Genomic DNA, 26,399 nt, shown 5'->3' on the forward strand with positions numbered 1-26,399 from the left:
AGGGATGGAGGGACGGAGGGAGGCGGAGCGAGGCTTTTACTACGTTGTGTGTGTCGAGGAGGCTGGCAGTGAGGAGGAGAGTACCGGAGAGGATGCTGGATGCTGAGACGGAGCTGCTGCCGTTACACTTTGTGTCACACTGAAGCAAGAAAAAAAAAAGAACAACACCACATCTGTCCGAAAGCCTCAGGTAAGACACGACATTCACGTCAGAGACATTAAAGCTAAAATCTTCTTTATATATAATGAAAACGTCCTTTTGTGGCTCTTAGCTTGAACTTTTTTTGGTTGGTATATGAAGCCTGTAAATGTGAATTAATCAGCTGTTTAGTTACAGTAATGTGATAATGTTTATCTAATGATTATCAACGAATAGAATAAGCTCAATTTAAAGCAACATTTATAATATTTCCCCTGCAAAGACCTCGTTTCCTCCTGTAGATAATAAAAAACTATGAAATATTCAAATGTAAAAATCAATTTTTATTGTTTTCATTTAATGTTTATGTCACAGCTGATGTTATTTAAGTTACATAACATAATGCACATTATCAGTTTACCTGAGAAACATAGTTGAACCTTGAGAAGAGAAAAATCTTTTTTTGTATTTTAATTTATTATATTTATATTTCTTTAATTTCCATCCATGACATTTAGTGACAAAATATGTCAGGTACCACATTGAAATCATATATTGCCTCTGTCCATTGATGCAGTTTTTGTCTTCTTATTATTATTTTTGTGTATTTATGTGCTCAGAATTAGAAAATGCTACTAAATTCATTTATTCTTTATCCGTTATAAAGCTATTCGCCTTCTGGTCCTAGCTCCATGTTTACCATAAAAAAAAGACCAATCAACACATTTTATCTCATTTGTGTAAAAACAAATTTGACGTTTTGCAAGAAATATTTCTACCTTAATGTTTTTACAAGTTTTGTACAGATTGAACAAAGGCAACATGTTAGCCCCCCCAGGCTAGCTGTTTCCATCTGTTTCCAGTCATTATGCTAAGCTAAGTTAACAGTCTCCTGGATGTAGCTTCATGTATGTCATCAGAGAGCAAATATTTTTAAATAAAATTGATATTTTTGAAGTGACTGCTCAGCTCCAGAGAGGCAGCTCACTCTCTAACATGCAGTGAGTTCAGAGCTGAGGAGAAAAGCATGTGAAATTGATTTTTTAGTACTATAACACTCACTGTTTTATTTGGTCTATCATCTTTATCGAGCCCCCTCTTCCTTTCCCATGCTCCCCATGATCTCGCCTGAGTGCCCCCTCCCTCGACCCCCGGTCGGCTGTATTGACAGCAGTGTGTGTGAGGTGGGCGGTGGTGGATTATTCAGGCTGCTGAGCGCTCAGGTGCTGACTGATGTGGCTAATGTGCTTGAGCTCGGCCTCCTCGCTGCTGAACTCAGGGGAAATATTTCCTCTCTCTGGGTTTTTTTTTCTCGTGTCGGCGCTTTTTTTTTTTTTTTGGAGATGTTAGCATTCAATACTTAATTGTCTTGAGTACTGCTTTCAGTGGCAAAACAGCCAGTCTGTTAAAGGAAAGTGTCACCCATGACAAATGACAAAACCATAAATATTCTTAAGACAGCCCAGAAACCTGTCACAGATCAGCAGATATTTACCCCATAAACACATTTCTTTCTGGCAATTTAGCGCCCCCATGTTTCAGAGTGTAATCCCACTGTGGTAAATATGTTCAGATGTACTCGAGTATTTGTTCTGATTACATTACTTACTAACAGCAGCTGATATCACTGACTAGTCCAGCAGCAGTCAGCCCAGCTCGGCGTCTGTCTTTCAGCCTTTTATTTCACCAAGCTCTCACCAACCACTAAAAGTCAGTCCCACATTTACTCTTGTTCCTCCGTCAGCGTCCTCTTCACTCTCTTCTCCTCTGCCATTATGTCCATAGAAGCTGCTGAGCCCGGTTACATTGCCTTCTTGCCCAGCTCCTGTTCTGGCACGACACCTGTCAGCCTCTGCCCCTGAAATCCTCTTCTTCTTCTTCTGAGCTCACAGGCCGGGCAGCCCCAGGCTAACAGACTGAGCTAACAGCAGCTAACAGCAGCAGTCAGCTGTCAGCAGTTTACTTCACTGACCATCAGGAAACAGTCGGAGCTTTGTCTGTACCTACAAAAGAAATCAGTTAACTTGTTTTAAAGTTGCATATTGGACCGTGAGTGGCTCCTCTTCGCTCACTTCTCCTCTGCCATTATGTCCATAGAGGCTGCTGAGCTCACTCACCCCTGGCTCCGGTTCTGGCACAACACTGGCTTCACTTGGCCTGAAACGGCCTGCGGTACAAACACTAACACTCCCTGCTTTGAGCTCACAGGCTGGGCAGCCCTGGCTAACAAACTGAGCTAACATGAGCTAACAGCAGCTACAGTGTACTTCACTGTCCATCATAAACTCCGTAAATCACAGAGAGTTGAGGCGGAGCAGCCGGAGGACATCAGAGGGAAAACCAGAAAACATTTCCTCCATAAAATATGATCCAGTTTCACCACTTATTATTATGTAACTATTAATTAGGAACATTGTCTTATATTTCTGCAATATTCTGTAAACAGACCTTCCTAAATCTGTCAGGCTGCACCTTTAAATGTAACGAAGTGGCTATTATTTAAGGTGATAAAACACAGCAGGTTTATTGTCCCATTCAGAAGGTGAAATCGCCTCCTTGGTCATAAAACACTGTCGGGGGTTGGGGTCAAGTTCTGATCTAATCCATATCAGCAGTCAATTGAAATTCATGAATTTCCCATTACTTCCAGTAAAGACTCTGCTCTCCTACGTTAGCTCATTCATCGGGGTGTTTAGTAATTTGGATGGCAGAGATCTGCAGTAATTGAGTTTCCTCCTCCTCAGACCTGCAGCTGAGGCATGATTGTTTTCAGCAGTTGGGATTTCTCCGGGCACAGCGGGAACAACAGATGTGTTGCTTGGATCCACTGTGGCTTCAAGTGTTTGATTGGCTGTATATCACCGGCACACTCGAATTGTTCACAGCCAGGATGGATGATGCGAGTGTGTGTGTGTGTGTGTGTGTGTGTGTGTGTGTGTGTGTGTCAGAGGAACACAGCTGTAAACAGAAAACCTTTATGGCAGTTTTATGTGCTACGCTATGTGTGGATCGCTCCCGTGTGACCCACATATTCTGTCATCGACGCCTCAGGGCAAATATGTCTGACACACACCGCCGCCAGAGTTGTGAATTCTTCCTGTTAGGTTCACAGACTCTTATTTTGAAATTACACTGCTGTTGTTACTTCCTTTTTCAATCAGAGCTGGTCTAGACTCAACAAATCACACCATGAGCAAGCAACTTGGCGACAGTGGCGAGGAAAACCTTCCTTTAAAGAGGCAGAAACCTCACCGGGCTCATGGTGGGCAGCCGTAAATGTTTTTGTCAGTGACAGTATAAATTATAGTTATTGCTGATGTGGTCTCTGTACCTAACAAGCATCATTTGGGTCCCATATTTGCAGGAAAATGTCCTTACATGGCCTCCATAGGTTCCCCATTTGTAGCCATTTAACAAAGTCAGTCACTAGTGGTGAAAAAGGAAAATCAGTGCAGCTGCAAAGGTCCAGTGTGAAATATTTAAGGAAGATGGAATATAATAAGCATAACTGTTTATATTTGCGTACATTAACCTGAAAATATGGTTTGTTACCTTAAAATTCATCTTTTATATCTACAGACGGGAGCGGGTTGTGTGGCTACTGTAGTTTATCCTTCATTCTTGGAACAGGAGGGTGAGGCGAGGGGTAATCAGTTGGGTGCAGTCTGCAGCTTCACACAGCTCATGCACACTGAACCGTTCATAGACAACCAGACGTTTAGATGAGCATGAAAGTTCGTTCTGGACCTTGAAAACAGTCGCTGATGAAAAGGTCTCAGCACAGGTTCATTGTTCTGGAGCTTTCTGTTATATCACATGATCTTCCTCAGCAGACGGAGTTTGTCTTCGCCGTCCTGGATTTGTTCTTCTGAGCTCTTTGAGTCGAGTTTAAAAACGCCCCGGGCTTTTGATCGTGTGATATGATCAAAAGCTGCCAAGCTGCCACTAAATGGAGCTTGTGGTGAGATTATTTTGATGTTTGCCTAAAGTCGACTTTGCATTATTTTATTTTTAAGTATCTGGTTTATCTTTCTCAGCTGATTTCCCTGCTGGTAGTCCCCCAAACAAATACATGAAAAAGATCATATCTTAAAAGCAAAGACTGTTTTCCTGCCATTGAAAGCTGTATGTTACACGAGCGTTTCATTTAAAGCGACATTGTGGAACTTTTCTCTCATAAACTCACAGATTTTAATTCATGTTGACCCACACTGACCTGTGATCAGCTGAACGGTGTCTCTGTCATTCGTACGTCTGTTCTCACTCTATGTAACTTTGGGCTCCGGGTCGGGAGAAGTACGTAACGCTTTACGGCACTAAGTCACACAGCAGCAACTATTTCACTGATTCTGGTGAAACTGGATCATATTTTATGGAGGAAATGTTTTCTGGTTTTCCCTCTGATGTCCTCCGGCTGCTCCGCCTCAACTCTCTGTGATTTACAGAGTTTATGATGGACAGTGAAGTAAACTGTAGCTGCTGTTAGATCATGTTAGCTCAGTCTGTTAGCTGCTGTTAGCTCATGTTAGCTCATGTTAGCTGCTGTTAGCTAATGTTAGCTCAGTTTGCTAGCTGCCGTTAGCTCATGTTAGCTCAGTTTGTTAGCTGCTGTTAGCTCAGTCTGTTAGCTGCTGTTAGCTCATGTTAGCTCAGTTTGTTAGCTGCTGTTAGCTCAAGTTTGTTAGCTGCTGTTAGCTCATGTTAGCTCAAGTTTGTTGTTAGTCTGCTGTAGCTCATTAGGCTGCAGTTAGTGTGAGCTGCTGTTAGCTTATGTTAGCTCAGTTGATAGCTGCTGTTAGCTCAGCTTTAGTTAGCTGCTGTTAGCTATGTTAGCTCAGTTTGTTAGCCGCTGTTACTATGTTAGCTCCAGTTTGTTAGCTGCTGTTAGCTGTGTTAGCTCAGTTTTGTTAGCCGGCTGACCGGACGGTGAGCTCAGAGCCCGGGGGAGTTTTAGTGTGTACAACAGGAGTTAAGACAACCGAGAAGAAGAAGAAGAAGGTGACAGGGGCGGATGCTGACAGGTGTCTGTGCCAGAACAGGAGCTGGGCAGGCGTTCAATGTAACCAGGCCGACCTCACTTGAGAGTAGAGTTCAGGAGATGTGTGGTGGAGCGACCTCTTCCTCAGAGACTTTCTATTGTTTATTAGTGCGCGAAGTATCAGTCAGCGTCAGTGACACTGAGTGAAGACTGAACGATGTCTGACACTCTGTCAGCTTCATACCTGATGACTCCTCTCACAGGACGTGCTTCCTCATTTCTCCTCAATTATTGACCGCTGTCTTTTCTCCCTCGCTGACCTCCTCATCTCAAAGTCAGGCATTTTGAACCCGTCCCCCTGTCCCTCCCGTCCCCCCGTCCTCCGCCTCGGCCCCGTCACACACAAACAGACACAGACAGTAGCCTGAGGTCTGCATTTTGTTTGTGCTCAGTTTAGTGGCTTCATTGTTGCCTCTGGTGTATTCACACACAGAATCTGTGATTTCCACTCATCGCTCGCCATATGGATGTTTGCTCTCGTATTAAACTTTCCATGCAGAGCGCTCCCATCATCCCCCACTACACATGCAAATGACCACAAGCTGCTAATTATAACCGCCGTCATATTTATTCATCTGCTTAGAACTATCTGTCTACTTTTGGTTTAAAGAAATTCAGCAGAGATGGAGGATCACATCACCGGCTGGATTTAAGTTCACGGTCGAGGCCTTATGTAACAGCTGGAGCATTTAGGCAAATGGACTCGAGCTCAGAGACATCAGGACCTTGAATGCAAACAGTCTTTAAATCAAATCAAATCAGATTTTATTTGTACAGCCCAAAGTCACAAAGTACATTTCCCTCTGAGGCTTTACAATCTGTACAGGGAGTGACACCCTCTGTCCGTGAGGAAAAACTTGCCCACAAAAAACCTTTAACAGGGAAAAAAGGTGGAAGAAACCTCAGGAAGAGCCACAGAGGAGGGAGATGTGACTGCATCTTCAACCAATACCGTGCCTGACTAGGCATAAACCTGAAAGAGAGACACAGACAGAGAGAGAGAACAGGTTTGGTAAACGAGAGATCAATTCAGAGAAAGGCAAACAAATAAAAACAGGGTGAAGCGTCGGGAAATTAGCCAAGAACAAAACCTATGAGAGCAGAGGTGAGCAAAACAAAATGAATGAATAATAAATAATATGAAATATATAAAACGTAACCTTCGGGAGCAGGACGAGATGTTACACCTGAACCCTGAGTCCCAGTCACCAACTGCAGTACATCCAGCTGTGTAGCTGCTGACTGCAACCCCTCGCCTCAACCTCTCCTTCCTAGTGTGTCACGATCTGGGTCTTTGTTGAGTTTTGATCACCTGTTCCATCCTGATTAGTTTCATCCGTGTCTCGTTAGTCTGCCTTCACCTGTGTGTTTGATCAGCTCCTTGGTTTCATCGTCAGTTTTCTCTATGTCAGCGCTTTCGTCCGTGTGCTTTCGGATCTTTGCGTTTCTGGACGCTGCACAAGCGCTGCCTCCTGTTGCATCTGCATTTAGGCCTTTCCTTGGATTATGTTGCTTGCTCAGTCATGACACAGTGTTTAGAAACCCACGGCGTCTGTAGATGGGAATAGAAAGTTAGGTAATCAACATTTGATCGTGAAGAGGATATAAATAACACACTCATGTATGAGGCGTTTCACTCTCATACGTTTTGTTGTCCTGTCACCTCCTCCACTACACAGACTAGAAAACTCTCTGACGTCGAAGCTTTGAGCCACCCACGACGGGATCGGAGATCAGATTATTCTTATATCTACGCTCGGCTTTACGCGGGAGTCATCATGTATGTGTGTGTATGTTCATGCAAGGGTTAAATATCCCCCCAGAGAGTCATCAGACAGGGGATGAAGTAGGTGGTGATGCGTCTTTGCAGAACTAAGCTCCGTAAGCTGCTTCCTCACTCCGTCTGCAAAGCCTCAGTGGAGGAGGTGAGATAGCAGAGTGGTTGAATGGATGGATGGATGGATGGATGGATGGTGGATGGATGGATGGATGGATGAATGGATGGATGGATGGACGGATGGATGGATGGTGGATTGACGAGAGAAGTGACAGCTGTGTGGACAGTGTGAGGAAAGCAGTGGGGGAGTTTGGTCGTGGGTTGGATGAGTGTGTTGAATAGATGAGGGTGTGTGTGTGTGTGTGTGTGTGTGTGTGTGTGTGTGTGTGTGTGTGTGTGTGTGTGTGTGTTCGTAGGAGTGCTGAAATGTTCCAGTCACATTCAGATGGGAGTGTTTGGACTCCTTGGGGAAATGTTCTGTGTACCGTAAATAACCGGGATGTTGCTGTTGATGAACCTGGTTTTCCGAGATGAGTAACCTCATTTGAAGTTCAACGACTGATCCAACACCCGCTCTGCACTTTTGAAGCAACGTTACGTAGAAATCTGTCATTTCTTTTGCGATTTATCACGTCCAGTGTCAGAGTGTAATCCCACTGTGGTAAATATGTTCAGCTGTACTCGAGTATTTGTTCTGATTACATTACTTATGATCAAAAACTAACTCGGCGTCTGTCTTTCAGCCTTTTATTTCACCAAGCTCTCACCAACCACTAAAAGTCAGTCCCACATTTACTCTCGTCCGGCGGCTTCTTGCTCGCTCACTCTCTCCTTTTCTCTTCTTAGCTTCCTCCGTCAGCGTCCTCTTCACTCTCTTCTCCTCTGCCATTATGTCCATAGAGGCTGCTGAGCCTGGTTACCTCCTCTTCTTCTTCCTGGTAGTCCATAACGCCTGTTGTACAAACACTCAGTTCGTCAGCTTGGCGGTGAGCTCAGAGCGACGGGTACCCGTCGCTCTGAGCTCACCACCAAGCTGACGAACTGACGACGAGCAGCTACGAGCAGCTACAGCTGTCAGCAGTTTACTTCACTGTCCATCATAAACTCTGTAAATCACAGAGAGTTGATCAGGACATCAGAGGGAAAACCAGAAAACATTTCCTCCATAAAATATGATCCAGTTTCACCAGAATCAGTGAAATAGTTGCTGCTGTGTGACTTGGATTGTACCTGGAGCACAAAATGAAGCACGACGATCAACCCACCAGCATCAAGACAGATTCTGACCTCCAAACCGGTCACCTCACATTAATTTACGATCTGCCTGATTGGTTGTAACTGTGATGGGCTTGTTTTAATATCATTGCTATGGGTATTTTACATGTTGCAGGACAAATAGTCGGCTCATTTCTCCGTAAGACTCAATACGATCATATTCCTTTCTGCAGCCGGTGGAGCTGCCCCCTGCTGGCCATTAGAAAGAATCGCAGGTTTAAAACAAATTGCATCGGCTTCACTTCAGACACCAGGAAACGCTGTCCGCTAATTACATCCTGTCAGTGGTTTAAACGGAGAGGCAGCTCAACAGCCCGGCCTGTCAAACACAGAGGCGGTGTCATGTGCTTGCTCTGGTCATGTCTGTGTTTTTCTTGCGGTTTGGTTTGTTAAACAAACGTCCAGCGGCGGTGCTGATACAGCGGATAGCGAGCTGCAGCCCACATGTGGTGAGGTTTGGACAGTCTGGTTAGTTTCTGTCCTGTCCTCCTGCTCCGATATAAACGTCTATTCCTGTTTTCTGACGACTGAAAAACAAAAAAAAAATAGTTTCTGTCGAGCTGCATGCTCAAATCACTGAACACAGGTTAATGACGACAACTACAACTGAACAGGCTCTAATCTGTGCAGGTTTGTCCTTGTTTTCCAAAAAGATGGTGTCCGGAGATTCATCTGAAGTTTGAGAAGACAAACAGCAGCTTCATACGGACGAAAGACTAAAACGGAGAAAGACTCAGTGCCGTGCAGGGTTGGAGAGCGCCCTCGACAGGTCATGATGGTAAAGATGGTTAGAAAAGCAGAAAAATGTGTTGGAGCCACATAATATTATACATCCCGGCATCAAAGAGAGTTATGAGAGCTGTTCAAATATAGAAAAAAGAAATGCAACAGAACAGAAGATAAACGACCAAAACACAGAACGTTCTGCAACAGGCGGCCACTAATGCAGCGACGTCTTCTCTGGCTCCATAACTGAGGGCAGAAAACTGTCACGATATGTCAAATATAATGTTTTTTGGTTCTACGAGGGATTATTTACATTTTGTACGTGCCATATTTCAATTTTGTTTGGACAATCTGGCTGAAGCGTGGACTTGTTTAATGTCGTCTCATCTTTCTTCTAGCGATTGCACCGTTAAATCTCGTGATTACTGAATAAATTAATGCCCAAAACCATGAAAATGAATTGTAATAAACTAGAACCTGAGATGAATTCGACATATAAAAGAGCTTTATGCATTTCCCTCTGTGATTATTACTCTAGAGATGTGAGATAAATGATTGAATTGAACGTACACGGTGTGTTTATTGAGGGGAAGCAGAGACGCCTGTTGGCGTCACAGGAAACAGGAAGATGACGCAATCTGTCAGTTTTTCTTCCTGCAGCACTTATACACACACAGTGTGTGTTTGCTTGTGTGTGGACATAAATAACTTGTGTGTGTGTGTGTGTGTGTGTGTGTGTGTGTGTGTGTGTGGCCCTGCAGCTCTTAGTCAGCCCACATAGTCTCATGGAGCTATGTCTTGGTTTCCTTTTACTTCACGTCAATTTGCAGTGTTTTTCTCTGGGCCACTGAGCGTGTGTGACAGGTCGACTCTCTCTGTGTGTGTGTGTGTGTGTGTGTGTGTGTGTGTGTGTGCACATTTTCTTGCATGTGAATTTATATTAATGTTAATAGCAGGTTGGTGAAGGTCTTAATTAAAGGAGACCTACTTTACTGCCCTCGCCATCAGCCGAGGAACAGACAGGACGAACAAAAAAACAAAGAGACAGAACCTGAAAGAACAAATATTAAAGATTTAGACTTATCCGACTCCAGGAGCTCTCCGATTTTTTCTGTCACGACTCCCTTCAGAAGTCAAACAAAGGCGCTGCTCGGACTGTGACCTCAGGGCACCGGGGGAGTGTCAGTGTTTGTACCACAGGAGTTTTGGACCACCGGGAAGAAGAAGAAGTAGAGGTTTGAGAGAATGCTAACGGGGAGTGGAGCCGGTGTCGTGCCAGAACAGGAGCTGGGCAAGTGGGCAGTGTATCCGGGCTCAGCAGCTTCTATGGACGTAATGGCAGAGGAGAAGAGAGTGAAGAGGACGCTGACGGAGGAAGCTAAGAAGAGAAAAGGAGAGAGTGAGCGAGCAAGAAGCCGCCGGACAAGAGTAAATGTGGGACTGACTTTTAGTGGTTGGTGAGAGCTTGGTGAAATAAAAGGCTGAAAGACAGACGCCGAGCTGGGCTGACTGCTGCTGGACTAGTCAGTGATATTAGCTGCTGCTGTTAGTAAGTAATGTAATCAGAACAAATACTCGAGTACAGCTGAACATATGTATACACCTAGAAAACGTCATTCCATCCAGTATTTGATGAAACATTTCTGCTGGTGGCCAACATGAAAAGTCAGAGGATTATCAAAGTAAGTAGGGTCGGCTGTGGCGTCCACTAATCCAAAGATCGGCGGTTCGATCCCCTCCAGTCTCCTTGGGCAAGATACTGAACCCTGAATTGCTCCCGGCTGTGTCATATGTGTATGAATGGTTAGCTCTTCAAACTGATGAGCAGTTGGCAGCCAATGCCATCAGTGTATGAATGGGTGAATGAGATATGTCCTGTAAACTGTTTTATAAGTACAGTCCATTTAGCATCCTCTGGGAACCACGAAACAAAATCCCATGACAATCCATTCAATACATGTCGAGATATTTCATGCTGCTGCTCGTGTGACTAATAACAACACCTCATCCACATTCTGCACATGCATGCTCAAATATTAAAGCTCAGATTACTCATCTCAGATCAGACGTATTGATTTTTGATGGTGGCGATCAGGTCACGAATCTTTGTTTGATGTGTAAGAAAACATCTGAGAGCGTCGATGAAAATCGCTCTCATCATCGTGGAGTGGTTAACACCAGGCTAACCTCACAACAACAATGTGTGTGTGTGTGTCCATCTGAAATTATAGGTCATAAACCTATAATCTGAGATGGACACACACATGCATACGCACACACACACGTTCATGTAAGTACCCCTTCTCCCTGGAGGTCGTTCCGCCCCTCAGTCCACTGCCGCTATAAACCAGGTGTAAATCAAGTCAGGCCTCATGTGCTGACATGTGTCCTTGGTTTGGCCTTCTCAAGTGATGCTTGGAAGAAACCACACCACCCCCCCCACACCATGAACATAGTTAGGACAGTAGATTCTGCTCATGTCCGTTTGAAATACAGCAGTACCACAGTTATAAAGGCTCAGGGTCAACAAAAATGCAGTGCAGTATTTTAGGATTTTCTTGTTGGGTGTCAGGTCGCAGTGGCAGAAGACATTCCTCCTCCTCCTCCATAGGCGTGCCTCCAAAGGAAGACGCTCAGGAGCCACCCTAATCAAATGCTCGAACCACCAACCTCCTTTTGACGTGAAGGAGCGGTGGCTTTACTCCAAGCTCCCCACCTGATCTCTGAGCCCAGCCACCCAATGGAAACAAAAGCTCATTTCAACCGCTTGTATCCGCAATCTCATTCTATCGGTCACTACTTCATGACCATAGGTGAGAGCTGGAGACGTTGCATAGTCAGACCAGATCTCCATATTTTGTTGTAGCATTGAGTTATTACTAATCATTGACTTGTTTGTATTTCTTTAAAAGATCACAATCATTTTGGGTGTCGCTGAGCTCAGGATGCAGCGATTGCGGTTGTGGATGGACCTTTGCAAAAAGGGTGTCGGAAGATAGCAGGCGTGTACCCACAGTCTACTTCCTGTGAGCCTGACTAGTTTTGCCCTAACCAATCAGTAGCAAGTGACTAAAACGCAGATGTCATTTTCAGTTGGTAGCAGCAGTTAATGTTTTTATTTGGATCAAATAAATTAATGATTTAGGGGTCAACATTTCTGCAGCAACTTTTACAGCTGTGTCAATCTCATCCATGCATGTTGTTATGTAGGAAGATGACATGTCCTCATTCTTAACAGAGCTCTGATTGGTCGATTATTTCCCCCAACTGGCAGAAACAGTCATCAGTGAGAACCGGACCTAACAGTGGGCACAACAGTTACTGATAATAATGAATTTAAGTGAGTAGTAGTAGTAGAATACTAAAACATAGTGCAACAATAACACAAGTAGAGTTTTAAAGTCAACACATTGGTCCAGCAGCAGCCCGCCCTGCGGACACCCAGTGTGGATACCAGATGAGCCCCGTGCATTTATAGACACACAGCCAATCATTATTTGTTAATGTGTCGTGGCATTTATAAACAGAGGACGAGTGACACCCCCGAGAGGAGCAGCAACAGGTTTTTATCAGGGAAACTGCAGCTGACCGCTGCTGGCTGTTTGTTTTACAGACTAATCACAGGAAAACACAGATACGCACAGTCTCTACGCCTGACTCAGACTGCTCATAGTCCTACAGAAGTAATGTTTCCAATTACTCGATCTGGCACGATACTGGCTCTGCTCTCTGTCAGCGTCTAAAAACCTCTTCTTCTTCCCGGGGGTCCAAAACTCCTGTGGAACAAACACTAACACTCCCCCGGTGCTCTGAGCTCCCGGTCCGGACAAATGGAGCAAACATCAGCTAACAGCAGCTACAGTTCACTTCACTGTCCATCGGGAAACTGTAAGAGTTGAGGCGGAGCAGCCTGGCGGACATCACTGAAGTTAATTTGTGGTCTTGCAGAATATCAGCGTTCCGATAGGGTGCCATCATCTGTAGGTGCCTAACCAGCTTCTACTTAACGCTTTCAGTACAAACGAATAACGTATGTTGTGACCTCCTCACGCCTCCTCCTTGACGTGGACTGACACCAGCAGAGGAAAGTCATCTCGGCTGCATGACTTCGATCGCATTCTCTCAGTCTCGGCTCTCTTGGCTCAATAAAAAAGCCTGGATTAGTGGAGTCGATGCCTCCAATCATCATGTAATCTCACCATGATCCTTTTTATTGTCGCCCACAAAAAAAAAAAAAAACCCAGGATACTTAAAAAGAATCAATGGAGAGTGTTTGTAATGCTGGTGGTCCATAATGCCTTCGCCTCAGTGATGAGGAGCTGTTGAAGTGACATCAAGTACTTAAACACACGAGCGCCGCACATGAGACCTGCAGAGGGGTCGCCGGGTGAAAGGAGGACTAGTATTGATATGCTGTCATGTGTAAGCAGCTTCTGTCCTCCTCCGTGGATGACATTGAGAATCAGAGAGGAGTGTCGTGTCCTGCTGCAGAGCTGCACGGGACATCGATCTACTGTAAGGCAGAGACTGTTTCAATCAATAGTCAATTCATGCTGCATGTGTGTGTGTGTGTGTGCATGTGACTATGAGGCAGAGAAACAACTGAACCCGTCTATAACTCATGGCTAATGTGATATAAATTATATAGCGAGTACAAGTGCTGACCTTCAATTGTCAATTTGTTTTATAGCTTAGAAGATCCTGTTCATGCAGCGGCGTGTGTGCGTTTGCTTAAGTGCTGAACTTCAGCACAACTTTAAGGTAGTTCACATGAATTTTTTTATTTTCTGCTGCTTTATACTCCGACTTCACTTTATTCGATAGCTTAGCACAAATAGTGGAAACAGGGGGAATCAGCTGTACCCCTGTAAAACCACAATGATGACCTAACTTGTTAATTAGGCGAATCGCTGCACTTTAACCATTGGACACTAACTAAAGGAAACTTCGTCACCACAGACGTAGAAGCTGGAAGTAAAAGTCTTGCATTTATAGTATTTTTTTAAATATAACTATCTCTATGTTTCTGTGGCAGCTGATCATTTGGTCTAAGCTGTAGCGGCAGTGATCTGATGCATAATGACAGCGTGTGCGTGAATGTGTTTGAGTTGAGTAGTGACTCATAGGCTGTCCTCATGTCCTGACCCCTCCTTCCTCTGTCAGTCTGAGCCTCTGTTGCCAGAACATTACATTGATTCACATCATTTTCCTGGAGAGTTAGGCTGACCTTAATCCAAATCTTCACCCTGAAGTTTAATAATTTACATTATGTCCCCATAAGGAAAACGAGTCCCCACAATTTGAATGTGTAAACACATCAAGGTCCCCACAACGCCGGTAATACATGTCCACACACACTTAGTCTTGTTTTCTTCATTTCAGAGAAGATTTACATTTGTTTCCCGTAGACTTACCTTAACCTGAATCTGACCTTAAACCAAGTCTGCACCCTAAAATTTGATGATTTACGTTATGGGGACTCACATGAGTCCCCACAGTGTAAGTAATACATGCCCACACACACACACACACACAGTCACAGGCGTCAATCTGTCAGGTTGTCACATTGCCCGCAATGATAGCAACCTCTGACATTTGCATGCATGGGGGACTGGAACAGAACAGGGATGAAAAGGACAGGATGAGAAAGACGAAGGGCGCTGAGCAGTTTAAGTAAGTGAGGCATTCAAATATTCGTACTCAGCAGCTTTTGCCTCATCTTGTGATATTTAATGCTCGGACACAGTCACATAGCTGCCAGTACCTGCACTATTCAGACTACAGGCAGGTTAAGAGTGAAATGATTGGCTAGGTGACTGATCCCAATGATAATGTCAGGATTTGCCACCTTCAAAACCCTTAAATATTTATTTGAGGTTTTCTCACACCGTGAATAAAATTTGCCTATTATGGAGAGAGCTTTGTGCATATATTTAATAATATGCACCATTTTCTCTCTTTGTCAGCGAACAGTCTGCAGGATCAGTCAGTCAGGAGGGTCTCATCTGTTTCAGGAGCCTGGTTGGACCTGAGGCGAGAAGTTGAGGTCATGCTTTCCTCTTAACAATGTTCTTGTCAAAAGATAATGAGTACGCTTCTCCGCAGTGAAAATGTCTTCAGGCACGCACATTGCAGACCAGACTTCGGTAACACATTACAGCTACACAGTCAGCCGCAATTAACACCCTTTTTTTTTAAAGCAGATGCACAAGTTGTACACGGTGTTTGTGCACTTGGACGTGACCGGCAGATGTTTGGGAATTTAACGGGCAGAGACGCTGGTACAGCAGTTGGTGTGTTGGAGTAGTAATAAATCAGGACTGATCAAATTAGATCCTCTCAGACCTTTTAAAAGCCGTGGCACAGTGAACGGACAATGAAATCTCTGCCTCATTAAGCAGAATGATGCACAGAACTGCTTGTACAGTTTTATGTTGCGAGTCTTACTCTCTGTAGTTCGTGGATTTGTGAGCAACATGAATGTCTGTATCTAGAAATTATATGACATCGTCGACCATCTTACCACCTTGTGCTGATACCGTGTCTAAAACTGATTAAATACAACGATAATTAGACATCCAACACAAGAGAACAGTTGGTCACATCTACATAAAACTGGGTTACAAAGAGGAACGAGGTCTTTCATGAACTGTGCATGTGTCTGACATGCATGGACAGATTAAATCCTTAAAACTTCCATCTGTAGCCTCATAAATATGCATGCATAATATAGTTTCCTTGATCAGTCTCTCTATTTCAGGTACACAGACTTCTTTATAGTATCTCTAAATACATCAAAAATACCTTGAAGAGCCAGCTGCACGCAGCAGAACTGTAAATGGGGAAGTTATTGTGATGAGTGTTTGCTGTATTGTTTGAAACAGTTTCCTTTGAATTAAATCTAAACAGGACGACGGGAGAACTTTGATTATTCGGTGCTTTTTAATTTAAAGGCTTAAACAAATTCCTGAACTGATGTTGATGATGTTCTAATTTTAGCTGCATTATTGTGAGCATGTGGTGCTTTGCTTTAAGAGCAACTTAACAGCAACTGAAAAATCTGTTTCTTTGCTGATCGTCTCGGTGTAATTTCGTCCACAGTGATGTAAGAGTGTACTCGAGGGAGTGTCAGTACAGAGTGACATCATTGGTGGGTGTGGTCTGTTCCAAGAAGTATAGCATTGCTTTTTAGCTTGGTGTTACTCTTTAAACGGTTTAATGATGTCTGTTATTAACTGACTTTGTACTCTTGTTAAAGAGGCAAATAAAGAGGTTCAGTACATTTGGTGGAATATGCTGAGCTTTATTTTGCTGCAAACTGAAGCTACGGATCGTTTTTCTGGTGCCAGAAACATTTGACAGTCTCTGCTCGTGCATGCTTCTGCTCATTTTGCAAGAAATATCATGGGAAGCCACGAGATTATTAAACAGAGGGGAAGAAAAACAACTCCTCAGTCCACAAACTGATTGCATTTGATTTGCACTGGCAAGAAATTTGGCCTCTCTTCTGTCAGTTTGCCACAAGTAAATTTTAAACCTTAAAGACAAATCACAGTGTTTATGTCGACACAGTAAAGGTGAAATAAAAAAGTTTTTACTTTGAAATAAAATCCTGAGAAATTCAAATCTTAATTTGTGATTCATCATGAAACAAATAAAACATTCTGTTCTAAACGGGGACTGCAGGAAAACCAGACCACGACTCACAATGTTACATTAAACCAACATTCCTGTTATCAAGTATGATTAAGATAACTTTAGAACTTCCAACTTTAGATTGACTTGTTATTATTTACAGAACTTAGAATCGTGACTTCAGTCTTGAAATGAAATGATGAGTTGGCTGAATGTCTGATAAATCGTTCGTTACGTTATTTTGAAACCTCATTAGTTTACTAACAAATACTTCCCAGCGTGCATCGCGTTAAGGTTAAATTCATCGTGAGATCCTGTTTAACATGAAGAAATCTGCATAACGGAGACCGTTCTGTATGTTTTCATACACGCATGTCAGAGGAGTCACGTGGGAGCAAATAATGCAAACCATGATGAAAATGGACCTGCACTTCATACATGTTCTGCGCCCTTATTGTGAAAGAGCCAGAGGTCACAGGAGTCACACTGTCCCAGAACTCGTTATGTCAGAACATGATAAACGATGAAATTAACAAACAATGGAAACTAAGGTCATTCATAAAGTGAACAAGCTTTATGTCGTCCCACTGTTCACTTTCATATCCTGCTTTCCAAAATATTCTCTTGCATTGCATGAGCGAGCTTTAAATTTAAATATTTTACACATTAAATATCTTTTATTCAGAACTCTGAACATAATATTTTCATATTGTTCAGGTTCAGTTATGGCTCACTACTTGTTTGCCTTTGTGTGAGACGCTTTTTGCAGTTTCATTGTTGCTTTAAGCCCAAAATGTTTCCAGCTGTGCTCCTGTCGTTAGATCTTAGTGTCCAGATCTCCTTAGTGATTTTGAGTTTCTGGCCTTTTGTCTGAGCTGCACTTTTACTTTAAATGACATTCATGCGTTCACCTGTGTGAATCTATTTTTGTGTTCAGGATTAGGTGGACGATGAACATGCCTGGCGGCCTCCCAGCGGAGGAGCTCACGGATGAGGAGAAGGAGATCATCAACAGTGTGCTGGCTCGTGCTGCCATGATGGAGACCATGGAGCAGGAGAGGATTGAGTAAGATGGGAAACTGTTCCTCACTGGCTCGGATGGTCTTTGGTGTTAAACCTGTGCCAAGCTTCCTGTGGTCACATTTATTTGCATGTGTTCTCAGGCGTCTTTCCAGTCGCCTGGATAATATCAAGAAGACGGCGTGTGGTGATGGCCAGTCGCACTGTTTGTTGTGTGGGGCGTCGTTTGGACCACAGGGGGTCACAGCTGTCCTCTGTGTGGAGTGCAAGAAGGTAGGTGGACGTCTGTATTCTTTCTGCTTCAGTAAGGAACAAAAATAAGCACTATGCTTGTTCCCAGAGGATGCATAGAGCATGTTTACTGTCGTGTTATGGAGCTCCTGAGAGGTTTTTACACTGTAAAAGAACAGCCAGCAGCTACCAGACAAAGACTGTAAAACAAAGTAAGATATCATAATTAACAAACATCACAAACTATAAATGTACTGAAATCTTCTGTATTTACTGAATTATTACGATGAAACACCTTTAATTTGTCATAAAGGGCATGAAACTTAAATAACTTACAGATAATATCTATGAGAAATTTGTACACAATTTAAAAAAACAAACAAAAATGACTGTAATACGTTATTTTCTATAAATTAGGTTACAATGTTTGAATGTAAGTTTAAGGTAAATGTTATTAGATGTACATGAATATGTACCTTTACAAAGAAAACACATTACAGATAATTACTGTCATTTTACATACATTTGTATGTCATTTAAAAAAGCAGAAAATGCATGTAATTTTCTTATACAAATGTAATACAAAATATACAGTTTCATTAATAGGATAATACTTAAAATAACAGTTTGGTAGATAATGTCTGTAAAATAAATTTACGATATTTAAAAAAAACAACAAACAAAAAAACAGAAATCTACTGTAAACAAGTTATTTGTCATAACTTTATATTTTCACAGTGTATGGTGCTGAGCAGCCAGCGGGCCGTACGCTAACTTGTTCTGACATCCACTCTGTGTTTCCTGGTCTTATGCATCACATTCTGCTTCTCGATGCTCTCACTAACTAAGTGGAGAGGTTAATGCTATCTGAACTGTGAGAAATATATGCGCTCCGTGCACCTGCCATCGGAGGATCCTGCTTCTGTGCGTGTCTTATGGATGCGTTTGCCTCTTTTGCAGCACATGTGCAGCAAATGTGGGATTTGGAGCAACAGCAGGTCGAGTCCTGTGTGGCTGTGCAGAATCTGCAACGAACACAAAGAGGTGAGGGGATGAGGATGAAGAGCACAGTGTGTTCGATAAAATCATGGAGCCGAATGATGCAATTATGTCACTCTTCAGCCACCGGAGCAGCTTTTCTCATGATATAACGGTTTCCGAGCTTTTAGTCTCACACAGAATTGCATTTCACTGTCCAGCGACCCGGAAAATTACCTTCCATTGATACTCCTCTAATATCCAAACTGAGCGTTAGGTAATGATTTATTTAAGAAAATAGTATTTGGATTATTATAAAAAAGCTTTTATACAATGATGTTTTGATGCTGGCGCTGTGTTTGTTGAGGTCTCTGCCTCGGGGAGCTCAGACTCTTTAAATAAATGCTCCCTCCTGTCAGTCACACTCTGCAACGCTGCAGATATGAAGTCGTCATGTGTCTGTTCCATGAAAAACATGAATGATGAAAGTTTCTTTTCTACAAGTCTACAAGTTAGACTTCTTCCTCACCGTGCCTCATCACATCATGCATTCAACTTCTCAGCTTCTTCTTCACAAGCTCCTGAGCGACACATCTGTCTCTGTCCGTCCTGCAGGTACAGAAGCGTTCAGGTGCTTGGTTCTTCAAAGGGCGAGGACAGCAGGGTCTGCCTCCTCCCCTCGCTCTGTCCGGACCTCGACTGTCCAGCACCGAGAACAGGCTGACTCCAGGAGGCCACGATGGATCGCAGGAACCGACGACACATCCTCAGCAAAATGGTATTTCATTCATAGAGATTAGGTTTCAAACTTGTGCCGAACATGAAAATTTGATATCTGACATGAATTCCTGTAATACAGATCAATATTAATATGAAATTATGATCATATTCCACTGACATGCACATGAATAGCTATACGATAGTACTCAGGCTTGAGTTAAAGTGTAGTAGCAGTAGTAGTAATAGTAGAAATAGTAGTAATAGTAGTAGTAGTAGTATTGAGCTGCAGACAGAATCCAAATGGTGAATGATGGCATTCATGCTTCATTACAACACAATCAGTGACAACTCGCCACAGGACACAAATGTCTAAAGTTATTACAGAGCGGAGTGCCAGCATCTGTTCGCTCCTGATACCGAGCTGGCCGCTGTAAACGCTGGTGTCACTTTTGGCCTTTATTTTGAAAATTTGAAAATCATGTGCTGTTTTTTTGTTTGTTTGTTTGTTTGTCATAAGAAATAGTGCCAGCATCCGTCCTGTCAGTCAGTGATATGGAGAAAATCATCTGTGCCTTTGTCTCTCTCTGCTGTGGATTTAAACCTGCCTTATTACTTCACACTTCCACACACAAATCCTATTCAATGCAAACAAAATGACCTTTAATTAAAACACCACAGAAAGTTCGACTTTTCTACTTTACTTTGCACTTTTCTTTGACTGAAAGTTAAAGATGCTTTCACACGATCCCTGGATGATAATGGTATCAGGACTGTATCATCTGATCAGAAAACACGAGGCTCTCCAAGAACCTGAACTAACTTGGTAGAGAAATTGTTCTTTAGAGTTTTTAGAACCATTTATTGCTCTTACATATTAGCTGATAGCTGATCATAGATGTATGCGTGCGATATGTGTCTACACAACACAAGGCTGAAATATAAATATATTTCAGATATTCCTTCACGTACCACTAGAGGGAGACCAATAGTACTCGTACCATAGTTTGCCAGAGACACCGCTTCTCTTTTTGATAACTTATGTAATATTTTGTCACCGAGCCTCCCCTGAAACTGTTTGCACACACCTTTGGTTCGACCCTTTGTTTCATGACATGCAAAAATACTCTGACGTGTGTCTGAGGTCCCACAAAACAGCTTCACTAACAAGGACCACGCCAATAAAGATTTAAGTTTTAAGACTTCAGGGTTTATTGCAAGTGATGGGAAAGGATGCACTGAGATGATGTGCTGTAGGAAAGAAGAAGGGATGAGGAGAAAACAGGGTCGTTGGTGGATGGAGGTTGACCGGTATCGGGAAGACTGGATGGATCCTGGGAGATAGATAGATAGATAGATAGATAGATAGATAGATAGATAGATAGATAGATAGATAGATAGATAGATAGATAGATAGATAGATAGATAGAAATGTTTTTATTGTAGCTTGTCTAGAAGAAGTGAGCAGCAGCGGTGATGTTCTTATGTGGTCTCCTCAGAGTCACAGCAGCCTTCCCGTGGATCAGAACAATGGGAGCCGACAGCAGGAACAACAGCTGACAGCTGTAATGAGGGTCAGTCCTCTCCAGCAGCTGTAATGAAGACTGAGCGACATGTGTTGGCCTCCAAACCGCCGCGGGCAAACGCGCAGCAGGCCGCCCCCACCTCAGGTAAAAGTCACGGCGCTCCTTCGAAGAATAATGAACGCCACGGGGGTCGAGATATAAAAAGATGCTTCAGACGGGAGTTAATTGGTGGTTTTTATATCGTGTCTCCAGCTCCGGCTGCAGATGTGGAAACCAAAGAAGACTCACCTCCAGCTGTGGAGGTAAAAAGACAAGCTGTCGTCTCACACATTCCCACGACTAAGATGATCCCACCTGTTAACCCACCGGTCAACAACCCTGCTCCTCCACGACCTCCACCAGATCGAACGGAGGACGAGGACATCGACTACGACTCAGATGACGCCAGTAAGACTCAGATCAGACCTCTGCTCATAGAACATGAACGTGTCTGTACCAGTCCAAGATGTGCAATGAATTCTGGGAGTAACAGATCAATGTTTATCTGTTTTAGAGGGAAATTGGTTTGTCCAACAGGAGTCATGTCAAAGTTCAGACTCCATTTTTTCTCCTCCTGTGTTTTTATTCTCGCAGCCACTCTGGGATCTCTGGAGTTCAGTCTGCTTTACGCACAGGAGAGCCACGCCCTGCACTGCTGCATCGTTAAAGCAAAGGTGAAAACAAGACGAGACAAGATAAGACGAGACAAGACAAAATAAGACAAGATAGGTGGGACCGAATGAGATGAGGCAGGACATGAAAAGACAAAACGAAACAAGACATCATGAAACAAGACATGACAAAACAAGACAAGACGAAACAAGACAAGACAAAACAAGACAAGACAAAATAAGACAAGACAAAACAAGACAAGACGAAACAAGACAAGACAAAACAAGAAAAGACAAAACAAGACAAAACAAGACAAGACAAGATGAAACGAGACCAGACAAAACAAGACAAGACAAGACAAGACAAAACAAGACAAGACAAAACAAGACAAGACGTGACAAGATAATATAGGACAAGACAAGGTAAAGCAGGACAAAATGAGATGAGATAGAAAAGGAAAAGACAAGAGAAAACAAGACATGACGAGACACAACAAGACAAGATAATGTAAGATGGGACAAAACCTGGTGATACAGGACAGGAAAAGACAAAAACAAACAAAAAAAAAATAGGACAACGCAAGAATAGACAAGACAAGAGAAGATGAGAGAAGACAGCATGAAAAATAAGATGAGGACAATACAAGAAAAGACAAGACAGTATAGGACAAGACAACACAAGGACCAAGACAGAATGAGTTGAGAAGAGACAAGACAAACCAGACAAGTCGAGACAAGAAAAGAAAAGACGAGACGAGGCTTATTCAATAAGTCTAAATTAGATTTGTGGAAACATTTGCGAATCAATAAAACATGCAGAATATTTATGACATCATTTAAAGTGCAAATACATAAAAACTTCATCTCATGCTGATTCTGACCGTCGCCTGTGTTTTATGTGTCTCAGGGTCTGAAGCCGATGGACTCAAACGGACTCGCTGACCCGTATGTGAAGCTGCACCTCTTACCTGGAGCCAGTAAGGTGCGATCACGTTCGTCAAACTCAGCTCACGGCTTGTGAAGGTGTCAGGGTGTAAATGACATGATGAAGCAAGAACCCATCAACTCATGCTCATGGCATCAAATATATGAGCCCACGCTGTCGGTGCATGACTTATGACTTGTCATTAATGTCATCTACCTGCTCGAAGCTGAAACAGTTTAAAGTTTTGATGAGCACCAGGTTCCTCTTCTTATGTTTGTCTTGTCCTGTTCCTCAGTCCAACAAGCTTCGTACCAAGACCCTCAAAAACACTCTGAACCCGGTCTGGAATGAGACTCTGGTCTACCACGGGATCACCGATGACGAAATGTCGCGCAAGACTCTCCGGTAAGAGCCAACAATTTATTTTGGTGACCTACCAGGTAGATTAAAAAGTTAAATAGTCTGATGAGGATGTTGTGTCGTCCGTCTTCAGGCTGTCGGTGAGTGACGAGGACAAGTTTGGACACAATGAATTCATAGGAGAGACACGAGTCGCCCTGAAGAAACTGAAGTTTGACCAGAAGAAGAACTTCAGCGTTTGTTTAGAGCGAGTGATCCCGGTAAGTCCTGAACGATACTACCTGGAATCATGCGACTCGAAAACCTTCGTGGCTTGGTGCGACCATGAGTTTGCACATTTTCAGCATCTTGTATCCACGATCTCATTCTTCCAGTCACTATCCAAAGCTCATGGCGAAGGTAGGTGGACTCGGATCGAGAGCTTCACCTTCCAGCTCAGCTTCGATTTCCCCAACAACAGTCCGGTTCAACATCCACAGTACTGAAAAAGCCATCAGACCCCGAGATACTTGGCATCTCCAATTGTACAATTTGGCTTTTTAGTGCACTTAAAGTAATGATAATAGAGCTACTGGTGATAATGATGATGCTGGTTTACTCTCTCCACAGGTGAAGAAGGCTGTAGGAGGACCGGCCCGAGGCATGGCTCTCTATGAGGATGACGTAAGGCGCTCACACTCATACTGTGCATTCAAAGCCTGAGACATCTTCTTCCTCTGTGCTATAGATACAGGCAGGTCGGGTATCAACCCGGACATGATCGATCCACATTAAATGTCTTAAAATATTCACTGTTTCCTCTATCAGGAACTCTCTGGCTTCATGTTACCTCACATTGAAATGTTCCTACATCACAAACACAAGAACTTATTTATTTTATTTACTTTATTTTATTTATTTTGAGTTAATTCCACACTCAATGCCAGAAAAACTTCAATGTGTATTAATCCACCGCTGAAAATAGTCCAGAACAAATACGCTTCGTTTACTCCTGTTTGTACACTGCCCAGCTGTTTGGGGAGATTATTATTTACAAACTTCATGACCTATTTTTAAAAAGTTCTTCAGCTTTGGATGTAGAGGCAGACTGATGCATTGTTGGTTTTGGTCTTAACGTTAACCCTCTTGCGTAACGATATACATGTGCATAATTTTGTACTTAGGCACATACATTATCCTCCATTAGCAGATATTATGATAATGGCTATATAATCCCTCCAGATATGTGCACAGGGTGAAGGAGCATGAAGTACTCTCACTCTGTGATATCTGTTACGTGTGCAGCCGAATGAAGGTGAGGATTCAGAGGAGAGGGGTCGCATCCTGGTGTCGCTGATGTACAGCAGCCAGCAGAGTCGTCTGATCGTGGGCGTGGTCCGATGCGCTCACCTGGCTGCCATGGACTCCAATGGATACTCGGACCCGTTCGTCAAAGTGTACGTGCTCCGTTAAGCTGAATCCTCCTTAGCTTAGCACAAAGACTGGACTATATTGAACTATTCATTTCAAATTCTGTATTTTCATCCTGCCGTCCAGACTGCCGCTGTCTTTAATTATAATATCTTTGGTGCCGTAGATGTCTGAAGCCCGATATGGGGAAGAAGGCTAAAAACAAGACACAGATAAAAAAGAAGACCCTCAATCCAGAGTTCAACGAGGTTAGTTTCTTGCTAAACTGTTTCTTTTTTATTCAGATCTTTCTTTCAGATTTCATAATAAACTCATTTCACTGTGTTTCAGGAGTTCGGTTATGAAATAAAGCACGGCGAGTTAGCCAAGAAAACCCTCGACATCTCGGTCTGGGACTACGACATGGGAAAGTCCAACGATTTCATTGGTAAGTAGTGTGGATATTTTTAGCACGGCTAGCAGTGTGGCTCTACAGGGTCCCTCCATGGTCCCCAGAGGATGAACCACTGATGGTGTAATTAGTGAAGCTAGTGAAGCCAACATGGAACCATCTTGAAAGTTTCCTCATGCTTCATGGTCTCAGTCTCTAGTTTCAGTCTTGTTCCACACAACATGATGTTTATTTTGTAAGTTATGGTCCCGTAAAATGACTCATAGTTTTGTTTACATATTAATGTCTTCTTTTCTTTCTGCCTGCCTCCAGGAGGATGTCAGCTGGGCATCCAGGCTAAAGGAGAGTGTCTGAAGCACTGGTACGAATGCCTCAAGAACAAAGACAAGAAGATCGAGCGTTGGCACGTTCTGCTAAACGACAACACCGCCCAGTTTGAGGATTGAACTCGTCGTCCTCTCTATCTATGTATTTTTTTCTTTCTCTGTCGTTCTCCCTGTAGAATGTTGTCTTCCAGTGAGCACCGGTAGACACGTATTATCCTCTTGCTTTTAACGTAGTTTGTCCCAAAGTGCAATGTGCGAGCTACACTTCCAACAGTTTTCAAGTGACCAACATGGATGTTGACCTTGGGGGAGGGATCTTTGTAAAAAGGAGTGATCCCTAAACAAAATCATACCACTCTCATTTTGCCATATCATAAACTGTACCATATAATAAACAAACCGTATCTGACAGGCGGTAATGACTGAAGTTGGGTGATTATCACATTTTATGGAGCAGATAAAACCCTCGTTATCATCATCAGTATGTTGTAAAAGACGTGTGCCTCCATGCTCGGACCCAACACAGGGGATATTCCCAGGTTTTATGTCCATGACCTCTTTCCCTCCCATGTTCATCTGTGCTCCTGTCATATGAGATCATGTATCGGCTGATCCGTGTGACCACGTTGCTCGAGTGCTTGCATCACCAAAACATTAACTTCACTAGTGTTGGTGTAATAATTACCGTGCATCATGCATATGTTAAATATTAAATGGGACACTTAAAGATGTTCGGTTGCTGACTCGCTCTTTTGCTGTTGATGTGACTTTTTTTTTTGCCTTTTTGATACAGATAACACGACAGTCTCTTCATCATCACTGCATCACCTTCACCTGTGCATGGAGGAAAGGCCTAAAATGCTTGAAAGAAATGCATGGAGAGCAGATTTGGTTATGCAATGCGAGCTAAACTCCCAGAAGATTCATGTAATATTCACCCAGAGATATATTTGATCGCTAAATTTGAATGTCAGGTTATCGGATCAACATTTTTGCTCTCTGTATTCATGTCGATGCATGTCTGGACTCATGTTGTAGAATACACGTGGCTAATAAATAAAGACATCATGACACTTCCTTCCTGCTTGATATGTGTTTGTGACATGGCTGAAAACTTTGTCTGAATCAGGCGAGGTTTGAGCCAATCACCGCAGACAGACACGCAGCAGACACACTCGTGAACTTTGACTTCTCTTGATAATACTCGCCTTCTGTCCAAGTAGGTAAAAGTTGATGGACTTGTTGAGTCTGTCTTTGAATTTTTTGAGCTGAGAC

The 26,399-nt window shown here is 43.1% G+C and overlaps 1 protein-coding gene across 2 annotated transcripts; it reads left to right on the forward strand.

Moving 5' to 3' along the window:
• Positions 1-26,190, forward strand: rph3aa (rabphilin 3A homolog (mouse), a). 2 transcript variants are annotated; one of them, XM_027281966.1, is made up of 17 exons: positions 1-190; positions 17,528-17,656; positions 17,754-17,883; positions 18,802-18,885; positions 19,435-19,597; positions 21,036-21,206; positions 21,315-21,509; positions 21,696-21,775; positions 22,620-22,694; positions 22,933-23,042; positions 23,131-23,257; positions 23,607-23,660; positions 24,282-24,433; positions 24,574-24,655; positions 24,738-24,834; positions 25,111-25,266; positions 25,918-26,190. In XM_027281966.1, the coding sequence occupies exons 2-16, from the start codon at positions 17,541-17,543 to the stop codon at positions 25,242-25,244; spliced, it is 1,770 nt and encodes a 589-aa protein (XP_027137767.1). In that variant the 5' UTR covers positions 1-190; positions 17,528-17,540; the 3' UTR covers positions 25,245-25,266; positions 25,918-26,190. The 2 variants fall into 2 exon arrangements, with proteins under 2 accessions (XP_027137767.1, XP_019134212.1); XM_019278667.2 differs by having other exon boundaries at positions 2-190; positions 25,111-26,190.
• The last annotated feature ends 209 nt before the right edge of the window (positions 26,191-26,399 follow it).

The sequence above is a fragment of the Larimichthys crocea genome, chromosome IX (genome assembly GCF_000972845.2).
Source record: "Larimichthys crocea isolate SSNF chromosome IX, L_crocea_2.0, whole genome shotgun sequence".
Taxonomy (NCBI): domain Eukaryota; kingdom Metazoa; phylum Chordata; class Actinopteri; family Sciaenidae; genus Larimichthys; species Larimichthys crocea.